This window comes from Chelonoidis abingdonii, chromosome 6 (assembly GCF_003597395.2).
Source record: "Chelonoidis abingdonii isolate Lonesome George chromosome 6, CheloAbing_2.0, whole genome shotgun sequence".
In the NCBI taxonomy this organism is placed as follows: Eukaryota; Metazoa; Chordata; order Testudines; family Testudinidae; genus Chelonoidis; species Chelonoidis abingdonii.
Window position 1 is genome coordinate 2,741,310 of NC_133774.1, and position 12,763 is coordinate 2,754,072.

Consider the following 12,763-nt stretch of genomic DNA (forward strand, 5'->3'; position numbering starts at 1 on the left):
GGAGGGGGGGGCAGTGACGGGGGTGAGCCGGGGGGCGATATGAGAAATGGGGGCGGGGGGCACCGTGCCGGCTCTGACCTTCTCCCACCCTTGCAGGATGCAGAGGTGGCCGGTGCTGCTCTTCCTCGCCTGGGCCTGTTTCCTCTTCTTCTCCGGCATCGGTCTCTTCACCAGCGGCTTCCTGCTCATGAGAATCGAGCTCACCAACCGCAGCTCCTGCTCGGACCCGCTGGCTGCCCCGGCCTGGGCCGGACAGGGGGTCGCTCCCGGCGCCTGTTGGATGCCCCAGCGCGTCACCAAGGCCGTGCTGCTGATCATAGATGCCCTGACCTTTGAGTTCGCCCGCTTCGACCCAGCCAAGGCGCAGCCCCGGCCCTACGAGAACAAGCTGGGCTTCCTGCACCAGCTGGCCGGCTCCCAGCCCCGTCATGCCCGGCTCTACCGCTTCCGAGCCGACCCACCCACCACCACCATGCAGCGCATCAAGGGCATCACCACCGGCTCCCTGCCCACCTTCATCGACGTGGGCAGCAACTTCGCCTCCTACGCCATCGAGGAGGACAATCTGCTCGGGCAGCTGGTGGAGAACGGTGCGTGGGTGTGGCTCACCCGGGGGTTTGCTGGCCGCGTGTCGTGGGTGGGGAGCGGGCCAGCCGGAGGAGGGAGTTGTGTCGGTCTGACCCATTGGTGGTAGTGTGTAAACCCGAGTCCTCGCCCACTCCACAGAGCGCATGAGGCTCTGACAGCCCCAGTGGGGGACCCTTGGTGCTGGAGCGCTTGGACGCGCCTGGTCCGAGCGCTGCGTGTACTGGGAGCTGATCTCAGAGGGGGATGCAGGTTTGGAGCCAGGGCAGTCAGCCTGATTCCGAGACAGGTGGAGCTTTGCATCTGGACAAGGCTGTTGGGAGAGCATCCCAGCCAGCCGGAGTGTCGTGGCATGCTCCAGAATGTATGGGGAAGAGTGAAAATGGGTGTCCCCACACGACCCCCACAGGGCTGTGGCCATCTTGACCCTCGGGTGGATCTGGGAGGGTGGGGAGAGTCTGTGTACCTGTGTGGAGTACGATGGGGGGAGGGGTCAGCGTGGTGCAGAGGGCTGCCCTGCCCATCCGTGTGTCAGGGTCGCATTAGGCTGCTGCAGTGTTTTGCCCAGACTTTCCTGCATTTCGTGTACAGCGAGAGCTGTTGTTCTTTCTAGCCTATCTCGATTGTGCTTCGTGCAGTAGATGAAGAGACGGGCCCTTGCCCTGAGGGCCTGATGATCTAGACATGACCTAACCCAGCGTGTGAGGGTGATACAGGCAGGGGAGAGAAGCGGAGGGGAGGGCCCGGAGAGTCAGGTCTGCGTCCTGCGCACATTGCTGTAGTATCTCAGTGCCCAGGCCTGCGATGAGCTGACGTTATTGTTACGGACCCACAGGGTCGGTGCTATGGCCCCAGCTTTGGACCGGTCTCTAGGAGGAACCGTTCAGTGAGCCAGACCCCCTGGAGGTCTCACTCTTCTTGGCAAGCCATGCGGCTTCACTGCCTCCTGAGACTGGACCTCTGGGCCTGAGGCAAGCACAGGATTCATAAAAATGTTACAAAATATTCCTACTCTGTCACACCTCTGAGCGGCTTGTCAGCTCTGTCTGTATGGGGGTGAGAGGACAGCCGCAAAAGAGGGAGAGGTCGTAGGTAAAAGAGACGTACACGAGATGTTTCCATCCAGTGTCCTCTGCATATTCCCACTCATGGGATGCTCCGACCTATGCAGCCTGAATGGTAAAATTCTACTAGCAGTAGCCATTGGAGTGTCTAAGCGCCTCTCTTTCCTCCCCCGTGAATGCCACACCTTCTAGGGCAAGGGTTTAAAGGGAGCATGGCGCTCAACTGCCTCAGTTCCTTCAGCTGTGGCCAGCTGGACAGTTACGATGGTCCTGTATGATCCTTTCGGATCCCTAGTAGACAGACAGTTTGTGTGGGTTGTTAACATAAGTACGCAGAGTCATATCGTTTATTTAGAGCTAGTTAGTTAAAGGGTAACTTGCCAGATCAGAAGGCTGAGAAGCCTGGATTCAAAAGACGTGTCTCGTGCCCGGTGGTATTCCCAGCGTGAGATGCACATGCCTGATGCTTGGCATGGTTGGGGTTGGCATTCTCCCTCTAAATGTCTGACATGCTCAGCATTGGCCACGAGAGCGAAGAAAGTGAGAGAAACAGGTTCCAGGTAATTTTATTGCAGGAACCTGTGACAGTGGCAGCCGATTCTCAGAAACCAACTCCATCTGTGCCTCCAGCGGGGAAGAAGTGTAATTCAGCTGCTATGTCAGGTTCAGGATCTGAAAGAGGAGAAAAGGTCTGGATCAGCAATGGACACAGTCCCTTTTCAGAGAGACTTGGTTGCGGTTCTGTGGAAAAATTTGCAGCCTTCTTTGGTGTCAGCCTCACTACAAAGAGCCAGTCCGAGAGAGAAAACAGGGACAGAATCTCGTGGTGGAGCCTGGCTCTGGTTCAGGCTGTCAGCACCGAGTTAGGAGCCATTCTTCTGTGGATCTCTCAATATCGGATCCAATGAAGAGACCTCTGGTGAGGGTTGCCAACTAGCACGGCACTGCATAGCGTTACTGTTAAAGCGCCAGTTAGCGCCGTCTGTGGCTCCATCTCAGGACACATCAGGTGTGTTGTTAGAACCAGCCAGGCTGACTGCTTCTCCGAGAGACAGCAAAGAACAGGATCCAGCCCTTCTGTCCCTTCTCTTTCCTGCATGGGGAATGGACCTTTAGCTGGGGTAGAAGAAAGCTGTCACTCAAAGTACAGAATGTACTGTTTTGTGCTAGAAAAAGTGCTACAGTCTTGAATGGAAAAAGGTTTTATTGAGGATTTTCACGTACACTGGATCCTTCACAACCCCAATTAATTATATATTAGAGCAGCATTTGTATCTTAGGGAGACACCTCTTTTATTATCTTCATTTAAGGTTCATCTCTCAGCCGTGTCAGCTTATCGTACCTGTACAGGAAAAATCAATTTTTACTAATGATACAATTAAGAAGTTTTTAAAGGGCCTTAATAATTTGTATCCTCCAATAAGAACTCCTTTGCCCTTCTGGGATCTGAATGTAGTACTGGCAGAAATGGTGAGACCTTCTTTTGAACTCCTGGGAAGCTGTTGTTTTTTATCTATCTGTAAAAACAGTGTTTTTGATAGCAATCACTTCTGCCAGGCACAGAAGTGGATTGCATGTGTTGATGGCTGAGACACCAGTCACCGTGTTTCATAAGCATAATGGTCCTTTGCACGCATCTTAAGGTTTCATGAGGAATAGTCTCCGGTTTTCACATGAATGAATCGATCACGTTACCAGTTCTGTCCCCCAAGCCCCATACTTGTGGTGGGGAAGCTAATGCCAGATGTTAGATGCAAGGAGAGTGTTAGCTTTTTATTCAGACAGGACTAGAATTTCAGCAGTCTTCAAGGCTGTTTATAGCTTATGGACCAGAAAACAAGGGAAAAGCTGTTTCTATGCCATCTCTCTGTAGCTGGCTCAGGTATTTATGAAGCTTGTACATGGAAGGGATTATCCATTCCTCACGGCATCAGAAGTGATTCAGGTAGATGAAAGGGAGCATGCCTGGCTGCCTGCAGGCATGTTCCTCTGGGGGAGACTTGCAGAGCAGCATCCTGGCGTTCTGCTCACACTTTCACTAAACATTCTGTAGATTTGGAATCTAGGTCAGGTGCCACGTTTGGCAAGCAGTCCTGCACTCCTTGTTGGACTAGGCCCCACTCTCCTGGGGCAGGGTACTGCTTAAGGGTCTAGTCCGGGAGTGGGAATGGGCAGAGGACACTGGAAGGAAGAAATGAAGGTTACTCCCCTGTAATCGAGGTTCTTCAAGATGGACTCTGCATGTTCACACTCCTATCCCCACCGTTCCCTGCTCCCTTGGGCTTACGTGGAATGAAATGGAGGCAGGAGTTAAACCCTGGCCCTAGATGGTCCGGTGTTCAGTGAGAGGGCGCATCCCATGAGCGTGACTAGGCAGAGTCCATCTCAAAGAACCTTGGTGACGGGCGTAACCGTCGTTGTTCAGACATGTGAAACGGGAAGGCTGTCCTTAGTGCAGCCGCTGCAGAGAAGACGGCTCTTACACCCGTACTGGGGAGACTGGGTGAGGATGCAGCGATGCCGCTGCTGTATGTGTGGGGAGGGGGAGGTCGGTGAGATGATCATGTCTTGAAGGCATGGTGCTGCAGCTGGAGAACCATTGCTGCAGCGTCTTAACACAAGAGCCTGGCTATCAGGATGTGTTGGGCTGGTTTTCGCACTGCCATATCTGGCCCACTCACTCTGTGACTGGTAAGGGAGGCAGTAAGGGCCACTGGGCTTGGTGGATTTCTGGTGGGAACGGGGCTGACATCTCCCTAACTCACTTCATACGGGCCTCTGAACAGCTAGCAGGTGATGCTAACTTTTGATCACTGAGCCTAGGGGGTGGGGAGTGGCGCTGGCGCTTTGTATCCCATTGCAGTTCTGGCCAGACTCCTCAAGCAGCGTGGGTAAGGCTGGGACCCCACTCCTGGATCCCTGTGCTAATTCCCGTCCTGCTTTCCCAGGGAGGAGAGTGGTCTTCATGGGGGATGACACCTGGGATGGACTCTTTCCCCAGAAGTTCTTCCGCTCGTATTTCTTCCCGTCGTTTAACGTGAAGGATCTTCACACGGTGGACGATGGGATCCTGCAGCACCTCTACACGACTGGTGAGCTGCCATTGCCTGGGGGCTGGGACTGCATGCTCTCTGCAGCCACATTGTGCTGGGAGCCCAGCCGAAGTTGGGTGTTGGAACTGAAGGGTCACTGCTGCCCAGCTGAGTGCCCTAGGGTGGAGCCCAGCCGAGGACTGTTCTGCATCCCAGCCAGGTCAGGGACATCATGTCTGCACTGATCGCAGCTGCAGCCCACGTAGTCTGCAATGCTCTGCCTGGATTCAGCAGCCCCAGACTCTATAAATGCCCCTCCTCCAATCCAGAGGGAGTTAAGCATGCTGGGCCTTGCAATCCACAGCCTAGAATGGCCTGGTCTGCTCTGGAAATGCCACACGGGAGTAGGGGGGACAGAGCAGTCAGTGAACGTTGTACCGGGCATTTAACCTTGAAGGGACCTTATGAAGCTGGTGCCTACCTGGCTGTCACTGAAACACTCAGACAGGCACATAATGTTCTGGAATGGCCTGGGCACGCTGGGAGGTGGGGCTTGCTCGAGACCTGGTTTTTGTGTGTTTGTAGCTGGACTTTGTCCAAAGTCCAGGACTAGGGGAAAGGTGCTTTTTACAGTTTGTTTACAGACCCAAAGAAACAATCGTGGAGATGGTCTGTCATTCAGAAAACTAAAAATCTGCCCTGCAGGTAGGGGGAAACGGCCTTGTGGGAGAGTTTTTGTCCCTTAAATTAAAATGCATCTCCTCCTATCTGTAGATCAGAGACTGAACAGTCTGCAGTGAAGTATGTGTCCATAGAACGTACAGGAGGAGTCAGCCTGGGTGCTGCTCTTACTGCAGTAACATCCCCAGTGTCTAGGCCAGTGGTCCTCAATGTGATGCCTGCAGGTGCAATGACACCTGCCAGGGCATCTGTGTGCGCCCGCGTACTGGCCAGCAGACAAGCATCCACCGAAAAGCGGCGTCACCAAGAGGCGCAGCTGCCAAAATGCCACTGATTTTCGGCGGCTATGCCTCTTGACATTGCTGCTTCTTGGTGGCATTTTGGCAGATGCTTGTCTGCTGGCCACGGTCTTCAGTGGCTCGTCTGGCATCTGCCACCCGGAAAAGGTTGGGGACCACTGGCCTTTGTGAACACAGAGGAAAGTGTAATCCCTGCCCTGTGGCGCTAGCTATATAAAAGAAGCAGCAGGCAGAATTACACACATTCAAGATAAGTTTGGTTAGCTGAGTTCTTCTTGGAAGTGCCTTCACTTTGGTGGGCCTCAGTTTCCCCAGCTGTACAGTGGGGTAATCATACCCACCTCAGTAGGGTTGTGAGGCTCATCCCCACCACACAAGGATTTTGAGAGTGGGGCTCTGCCAGGGGAGCAGTCCAGGTTTGTGTCTTCATACTGCGTTCTTGCTTCTTCATCTTAATGACGGGGTGGGGGGGTGGAATATGACCGAGCTGTGTAAAATGACATGTAGAGAAAGTGGGACATTAGATGGAGTGGGGATCTGAGTTACTACAGAGAATTCTTTCCTGGGTGCTGGCTGGTGAGTCGTGCCCACGTGCTCAGGGTTTAACTGATCCCCATATTTGGGGTCAGGAAGGAATTTTCCTCCAGGGCAGATTGACAGAGGCCCTGGAGGTTTTTCGCCTTCCTCTGCAGCGTGGGGCATGGGTCACTTGCTGGTGGATTCTCTGCATTTTGAGGTCTTTAAACCACAATTTGAGGATTTCAATAACTCAGACATAGGTTAGGGGTTTGTTACAGGAGGGGGTGGGTGAGATTCTGTGGCCTGCATTGTGCAGGGGGTCAGACTAGATGATCATAATGGTCCCTTCTGACCTTAAAGTCTATAAGTGAGTAGGGAAGTGATATTTACTCCTTCACATAACACAAGAACTAGAGGTCACCCAATGAAATTAACAGGTTTAGCAGGTTTAAAACAAATAGAAGGAATTCCTTCTTCACACATCATACAGTCAACCTGTGGAACTCCCTGCCAGGGGATGTTGTGAAGGGCAAAAGTATAACTGGGGTTCAAAAAAGAACTAGATCAGTTCCTGGAGGACAGGTCCAGCAGTGGCTATTAGCCAAGATGGTCAGGGATGTGAACCCATGTCCTAGGTGTCCCAAAACCTCTGACTGCCAGTTGCTGGGAATGGATGACAGGTGGATCACTCAAAACTGCCCTGTTCTGTTCATTCCCTGTGGGGCACCTGGCACCAGCCACTGTCGGCAGACAGGATCCAGCACTAGATGGACCATTGGTCTGACCCAGCATGGCCGTTACGTTCTTACACCTGTGGGGGTTCCCAGCGTAGTGGAAAGGGGCAAGCCAGGCTGATGGAAGGATGGCCGCAGGCTGGAGTCGCTGCCTGGCTGGCTAGCAGAAGGGGACAGCTTGTGGTCTAACGTGCCCTCTCCCTTGTTCTGCAGTGGATGGTGGTGAGTGGGACCTCCTGATCGCTCATTTCCTGGGTGTGGATCATTGTGGGCACAAGCATGGACCAGACCATCCAGAAATGGCCAAGAAACTCACCCAGATGAACGAGATGCTCAGGTGACCAGTGCCCTGGGGTGGGGGGTTGCCAGCTCACTCGCCTCGGCAGCTGCTTTTCTAGGGGTTGTGAGGCCCCTGAACCTGGAGCTTCTCCTCGGTAGCCTCCCAGAGATCCACCACAGCAGCATGACATGCCCCCGTACAACCTTTGCAGGCGAGCTGGGCAGCAGGGGGTGCTCACTCCGGGCGTCACCTCAGAGCCCTGGCTTTGAGAACACAGCAGGGAAATGACAGCTTGAAAACGAGCCTGCTCCGCCGTGGGGCCCTGAGGCTGTTCCCCCCACCAGGAGAGAGGGTCACAGTCGGTCACATGCTGTGACGCTGGCAGGGATTGAACCGGGTCGTGGAGAGCAGGGGCTGCCCCCAGACTTTGCCCAGAGAGGCTGTGCTGGAGCCTTCTTGCTTAACGGAACTTGCAGAAAATATTCTAGCCCGTTGGGGCCCAGCTGGAATGGAGACAGTGACCCCTGATGGTTGTGAGGCTCGAGTACAGTCTGAGAAGCACTTCCAGAGCCTTGGATAGAGGGCACTAAGACTGCGCAAAGCTTGGGGTCACAGAACAGCTGGAAGGGCTGGAAGTGAGTCACAAGAGCTCTGCCTGTGTGGGGTGTTAGAGCTGGAGCTGGCAGGGCTCTGAGCTGCCGTGCTGTGCACACAGCCCCATGGCAGGCTAAAGGCTTTCCCAAAGGATCCAGCCCCCTTCCAGGCATGTTGAATGAGCCAGAGGTTTGTGACGGAGCCTGGGCCCCCCAGAGGATCAGCTGTGTGGAATGGCCTTCCAGGACTGAATTGTCGCTGCTGTTAATGTAGGATCTAGGCAGGAGTCTGCTCTCTCTGGGCTCTGAATAATCTTTGCATTTCTAAGGAGCCCATCAGCATAGCATCTGGGCTACCACCTTCTGTTGTGGGGAAGCAGCCAGTTCCCAGCACAGGAACAGGCTTGTTGTGGTTTCGCAGTGGTGCCTGGTCCTGCTTTGTTGTGCTCAGAGCCCTCCCAGTGATTGATCGCCCTGGGGCTGCATCCGGGCATGAGTCAGGTGGTGACTGATGAGCCGTGTCTCTGGGGGCAGGTCGCTGGTGGATCACCTGGCGAACGACACCCTGCTGCTGGTGGCAGGCGACCATGGAATGACGGAGACTGGGGACCACGGAGGAGACAGCGAGAAGGAGGTGAACGCAGCACTCTTCGTGTACAGTAAAACGCCTCTCTTTGGAGCCCACCTTCCCAAGGTAACGGAGAGGGACGCCAGCAGAGCCCTAGCTTGGGCATGTACCTGGGATGGGGCCTGCAGGGGGAGTGAGCTCAGGGGTCCCAGGAGCATGGAGACGTCTGGCCAGCAGCAAGGAAATATGACACGAATCGTTCCTGGACCCAAATGCCTGTCTGCCCAGCCCAGGGCTTGAGTGGATTCCGGGGCTGCTGCTCCTCCTCTGTCTGTGCCCCCAGAGAGGGGCTCTCCCCTCCAGGAGAAAGTGAGGTGGGTGAGACTTTCCCTCCTCATCTGCCCGAGGGTTCAGGGGCCTGCTGCGATTGTCTTCCCCACATGGCTCCCTTCCTAGGTTCTTCTTCCCCTCTGTGCACCACCTAGCTGAGTGCAGAGAAGCTGAGCAGGGCAAAATTAACCACCAGCCATGCTAGGCCTGGGCCCTGCAGAAACAGCTAGGTCGTTCCCCGCAGCAGGGATGGTTGGGATGTGGCCGCTGGGGTTTCTAGCTTCTCCATCCCCATCAGAGCAGGGGGCCCAGGGGTTTCCCTCTGGCTCCCAAGCAGGACCACCTTCACTGCCTCCCAGCCCTGCGCTGGGGGTATGTGTGGCAGGCTCACTGGGTTGTGGAGGCAGATGGGGCCTCAGAGGTGCAGGGTGGCAGGTGCCAAGTGCATCTGTGCCCTCTGGACCCCAGGTTAGCGTAACCCTGCCCGGGAGATCGGTGCGTACTCATCCCCACTAGTCGATTGACCGGATGGGCTCCCTTTCCTTGTCCTCCTCCAGGAGCCGGAAACCATCCCGCAGGTGAACCTGGTGCCCACGCTGGCCCTGCTGCTGGGCGTGCCCATTCCCTACAGTAACATCGGGGAGGTGATGGCTGAGCTGTTCTCGGGGGACGGTGGCGCTGGTTTGGCAGCATTCAGTCAGCTCTTGGCGTATCGCATCAATGCCGGACAGGTGGGGGCAATCGGCGCTTACCAGACCCATTCCATGGAGAGGCCCAGGATCACAGAGGCAGTGCCAGGGCTGGTTCCCAGTCCCCTTGTCACGCTCTAGCCACACCTCTCGCTCTCCTCGAGAAGGTGGCCTGTTATTATCCTCCTCAGCCAGCTGGAGGGAATCCTGCCAGAGCCGATCTTCCTTCTCTGGGATCAGAAACTGTTTGCTAATACAGGAGTGTTGCTGGGCCTGACCCAGCCACCCCATCCCCCTGGTCTCGCTGCCAGCCCTACACGCCTCTTCCTGCTCACAGTCACATATGACCACCTGTTACCTTTGAGGATGCACTGCTCTACTTTCAGCCTGTCCTGCTGCAGTGTGATCAGGCGACAGCAGCCAGACTCTGGGATTTGCTGGTAGCATCACGTGGAACAACACAGATTACAGAAAACTTCAGCAAGCCTAGGTCCTAAACCTGCTGCCTGAGGAGATTGCTGGTGTTAATTGTTAATAGGGCTGTCGATTAATTGCAGATTTAACCAGACTGTGAAACAATAGAATACCAATTGACATCTATTACATATTTTGGCGGTTTTTCTACATTTTCAAATATACTGATTTCAGTGACAACACAAAATACAAAGTGCACAGTGCCCACTTTATATTATTTTTTATTACAAATATTTGCACTTTAAAAGGACAAAAGAAGGTGTTTTTCAATTCACCTCATTACTAGTACTATAGTGCAGTTTCTTTAACATGAAAGTGCAAATTACAAATGTAGGTTTTTTATTTTTTGTTACATAACTGCACTCAAAAACAAAACAATGTAAAACTTTAGAGCCTACAAGTCCACTCAGTCCTACTTCTTGTTCAGCCAATCACTGAGACAAACAAGTTTGTTTACATTTTCGGATGATAATGCTGCCATCTTCTTATTTACAGTATCACCTGAAAGTGAGAACAGACATTCGTATGGCACTTTTGTAACTGGCATTGCAAGATATTTACGTTCCAGATATGCTAAACATTCGTACACCCCTTCATGCAATGGCCACCATTCCAGGGGACATGCTTCCATGCTGATGACGCTCATTAAAAAAAAGTGTTAATTAAATTTGTGACTGAACTCCTTGGGAGAGAATTGTATGTCCCCTGCTCTGTTTTACCTGCATTCTGCCATATATTTCGTGTCATGGCAGTCTCAGATGACAACCCAGCACATGTTCGATTTAAGACCACTTTACCTGCAGATTTGACAAAACGCAAAGAAGGTACCAAGGTGAAATTTCTAAAGATAGTGACAACACTCGACCCAAGGTTTAAGAATCTGAAGTGCCTTAAAAAATCTGAGAGGGACGAGGTGTGGAGCATGCTTTCAGAAGTCTTAAAAGAGCAACCCTCTGATGCGGAAACTACAGAAGCCGAACCACCAGAAAAGAAAATCAACTTTCTGCTGGTGGCATCTGACTCAGATGATGAAAATGAATGTGCATTGGTCCGCTCTGCTCTTGATCGTTATCAAGCAGAACCCATCATCAGCATGGACACATGTCTCCTGGAATAGTAGTTGACATATGAATCTCTACTGCATCTGGTACGTAAATATCTTACGATGCCAGCTACAACAGTGCCATGCGAATGCCTGTTCTCACTTTCAGGTGACATTCTAAACACAAAGCAGGCAACATTATCTTCCATAAATGTAAACACACTTGTTTTCTGAGTGATTGGCTGAACAAGAAATAGGAGTGAGTGGACTTGTAGGCTGTAAAGTTTTACATTGTTTTGGTTTTGAGTGCAGTTATTTTTTGTACATTATTCTACATTTGTGAGTTCAACTTTCATGATAGAGTTTGCACTACAGTACTTGTATTAGGTGAATTGAAAAATACTATTTCCTTTGTTTCTTTTTTACAGTGCAAATATTTGTAATAAAAAATAAATATAAAGTGAGCACTGTACACTTTGTATTCTGTGTTATAACTGAAATCTATCTATTTGAAAATGTAGAAGGCATCCAAAATATTTAAATGGTATTCTATTATTGTCTAACAGTGCAATTAATTGCAATTAATTTTTTTAATCACAATTAATTTTTTAATTGTTTGACAGCCCTAATTGTTAATAAAGTTTGGAATAATGGAGGACTTCCGGAAGACTGGAAGAGTGCTTCTGTTGTGCCAATATCCAAAAAAGGCAAAAGAGGTGACTCAAAGAACAAACAGCCAGTTAGCCTGCCACCAATCCTGTGCCAGTAGTGGAATAACTGATATAGGATTCAACTGATAGATTTTCAGCAGTGATTTTCGACCTTTTTTTATTTGCAGACCTCTAAAAAATTACAAATGGAGTTGCGGACCCCTTTGGAAATCATAGACACAGTCTGTGGACCCCCAGAGGTCCGCGATCCCCTGTTTGAAAACCACTGATTTAAAGGATCAGAATATAGGAAACATTAGTCAGCATGGTTTTATGGAAAATCAGTCATGTGAAACAAACCTGATTTCATTGTTTGATGAGATTACAAGTTTGGCTGATAAGGGTAACTGCGTGGGTGTAACAGACTGAGACACGTATAAGGGTTTTCACTTTAAACCCATATGATATGATTTTTTAGAAACCACTAGCATGATACAATATCAATACAGCCCACCTTAAATGGAGTAAGAACCAGCTAACTGACAGATCTCAAAAACTAGTTGTCAGTGGGGAATTATCCTTGAATGGCAGGTGTTTCTAGTGGGGTTTTGCAGGGATCAGTTCTAGGCCCAATGTTTTTCAACGTCTTTGTCAATGATCAGGAAGTAAATATAAAATCCCTGCTGATAAAACTTGTGGGTGACACACACATTGGCAGAGAGGAAAGTAATGAGGACAGGGCGAACTGGCGGACTGCGTGAGCTCGTCCATTCAAACAAAATGCGTTTTCATACAGCTGAATGCAAAGCTGTGCATTGAAATGAAGAGTGAGGAGTGAGTTCATTACAGTGTGTCAGTACCTGCATGAGGGAGAATCCCAGGTGCTAAATGGCTCTTAAATCTAGCAGGGCAAGGCAGAGTGAGAACCAGTGGCTGGAAGGCGAAGCCAGACAATTCAGGTTCAGAGTGAGGCACATTAGAGGCCTGCCTGGAAGATGCTTTAGTCAGACACAAGTCACTGGGCTCAGTGCTGGGTAATGGTGAAATCCTCTGGCCTGTGTCAGATGAGATGACAATGGTCCCTTCTCTCCGCAGTCTCCCTGAATCTCTGACTAGGGCTTATGTACCCCCTGTGTGTGCCGGCTGCAGCCGGCGCTGGGCTGGGCAGAAGAGGGCAGGGCTGCTGCGGGTGGGTTTCCATTGGCAGGTGTTCGGGGACGCT

The 12,763-nt window shown here is 51.7% G+C and overlaps 1 protein-coding gene across 3 annotated transcripts in view; it reads left to right on the forward strand.

Annotated features, from left to right (window-relative positions):
- The first annotated feature begins 62 nt into the window (after positions 1-62).
- The window catches only part of PIGO (phosphatidylinositol glycan anchor biosynthesis class O), a 31,786-nt gene continuing 19,085 nt past the window's right edge, over positions 63-12,763 (forward strand). For 2 of the 3 annotated variants that reach the window (XM_032800404.2, XM_032800407.2), the window contains exons 1-5: positions 63-590; positions 4,599-4,742; positions 7,129-7,252; positions 8,323-8,482; positions 9,244-9,417. In XM_032800404.2, coding sequence (XP_032656295.1) covers positions 98-590; positions 4,599-4,742; positions 7,129-7,252; positions 8,323-8,482; positions 9,244-9,417 — 1,095 coding nt within the window. In that variant the 5' untranslated portion in view covers positions 63-97. Of the gene's footprint in view, positions 591-3,037; positions 3,121-4,598; positions 4,743-7,128; positions 7,253-8,322; positions 8,483-9,243; positions 9,418-12,763 lie in introns of those variants that run through there. The other variant, XM_032800408.2, reaches the window with a different exon arrangement.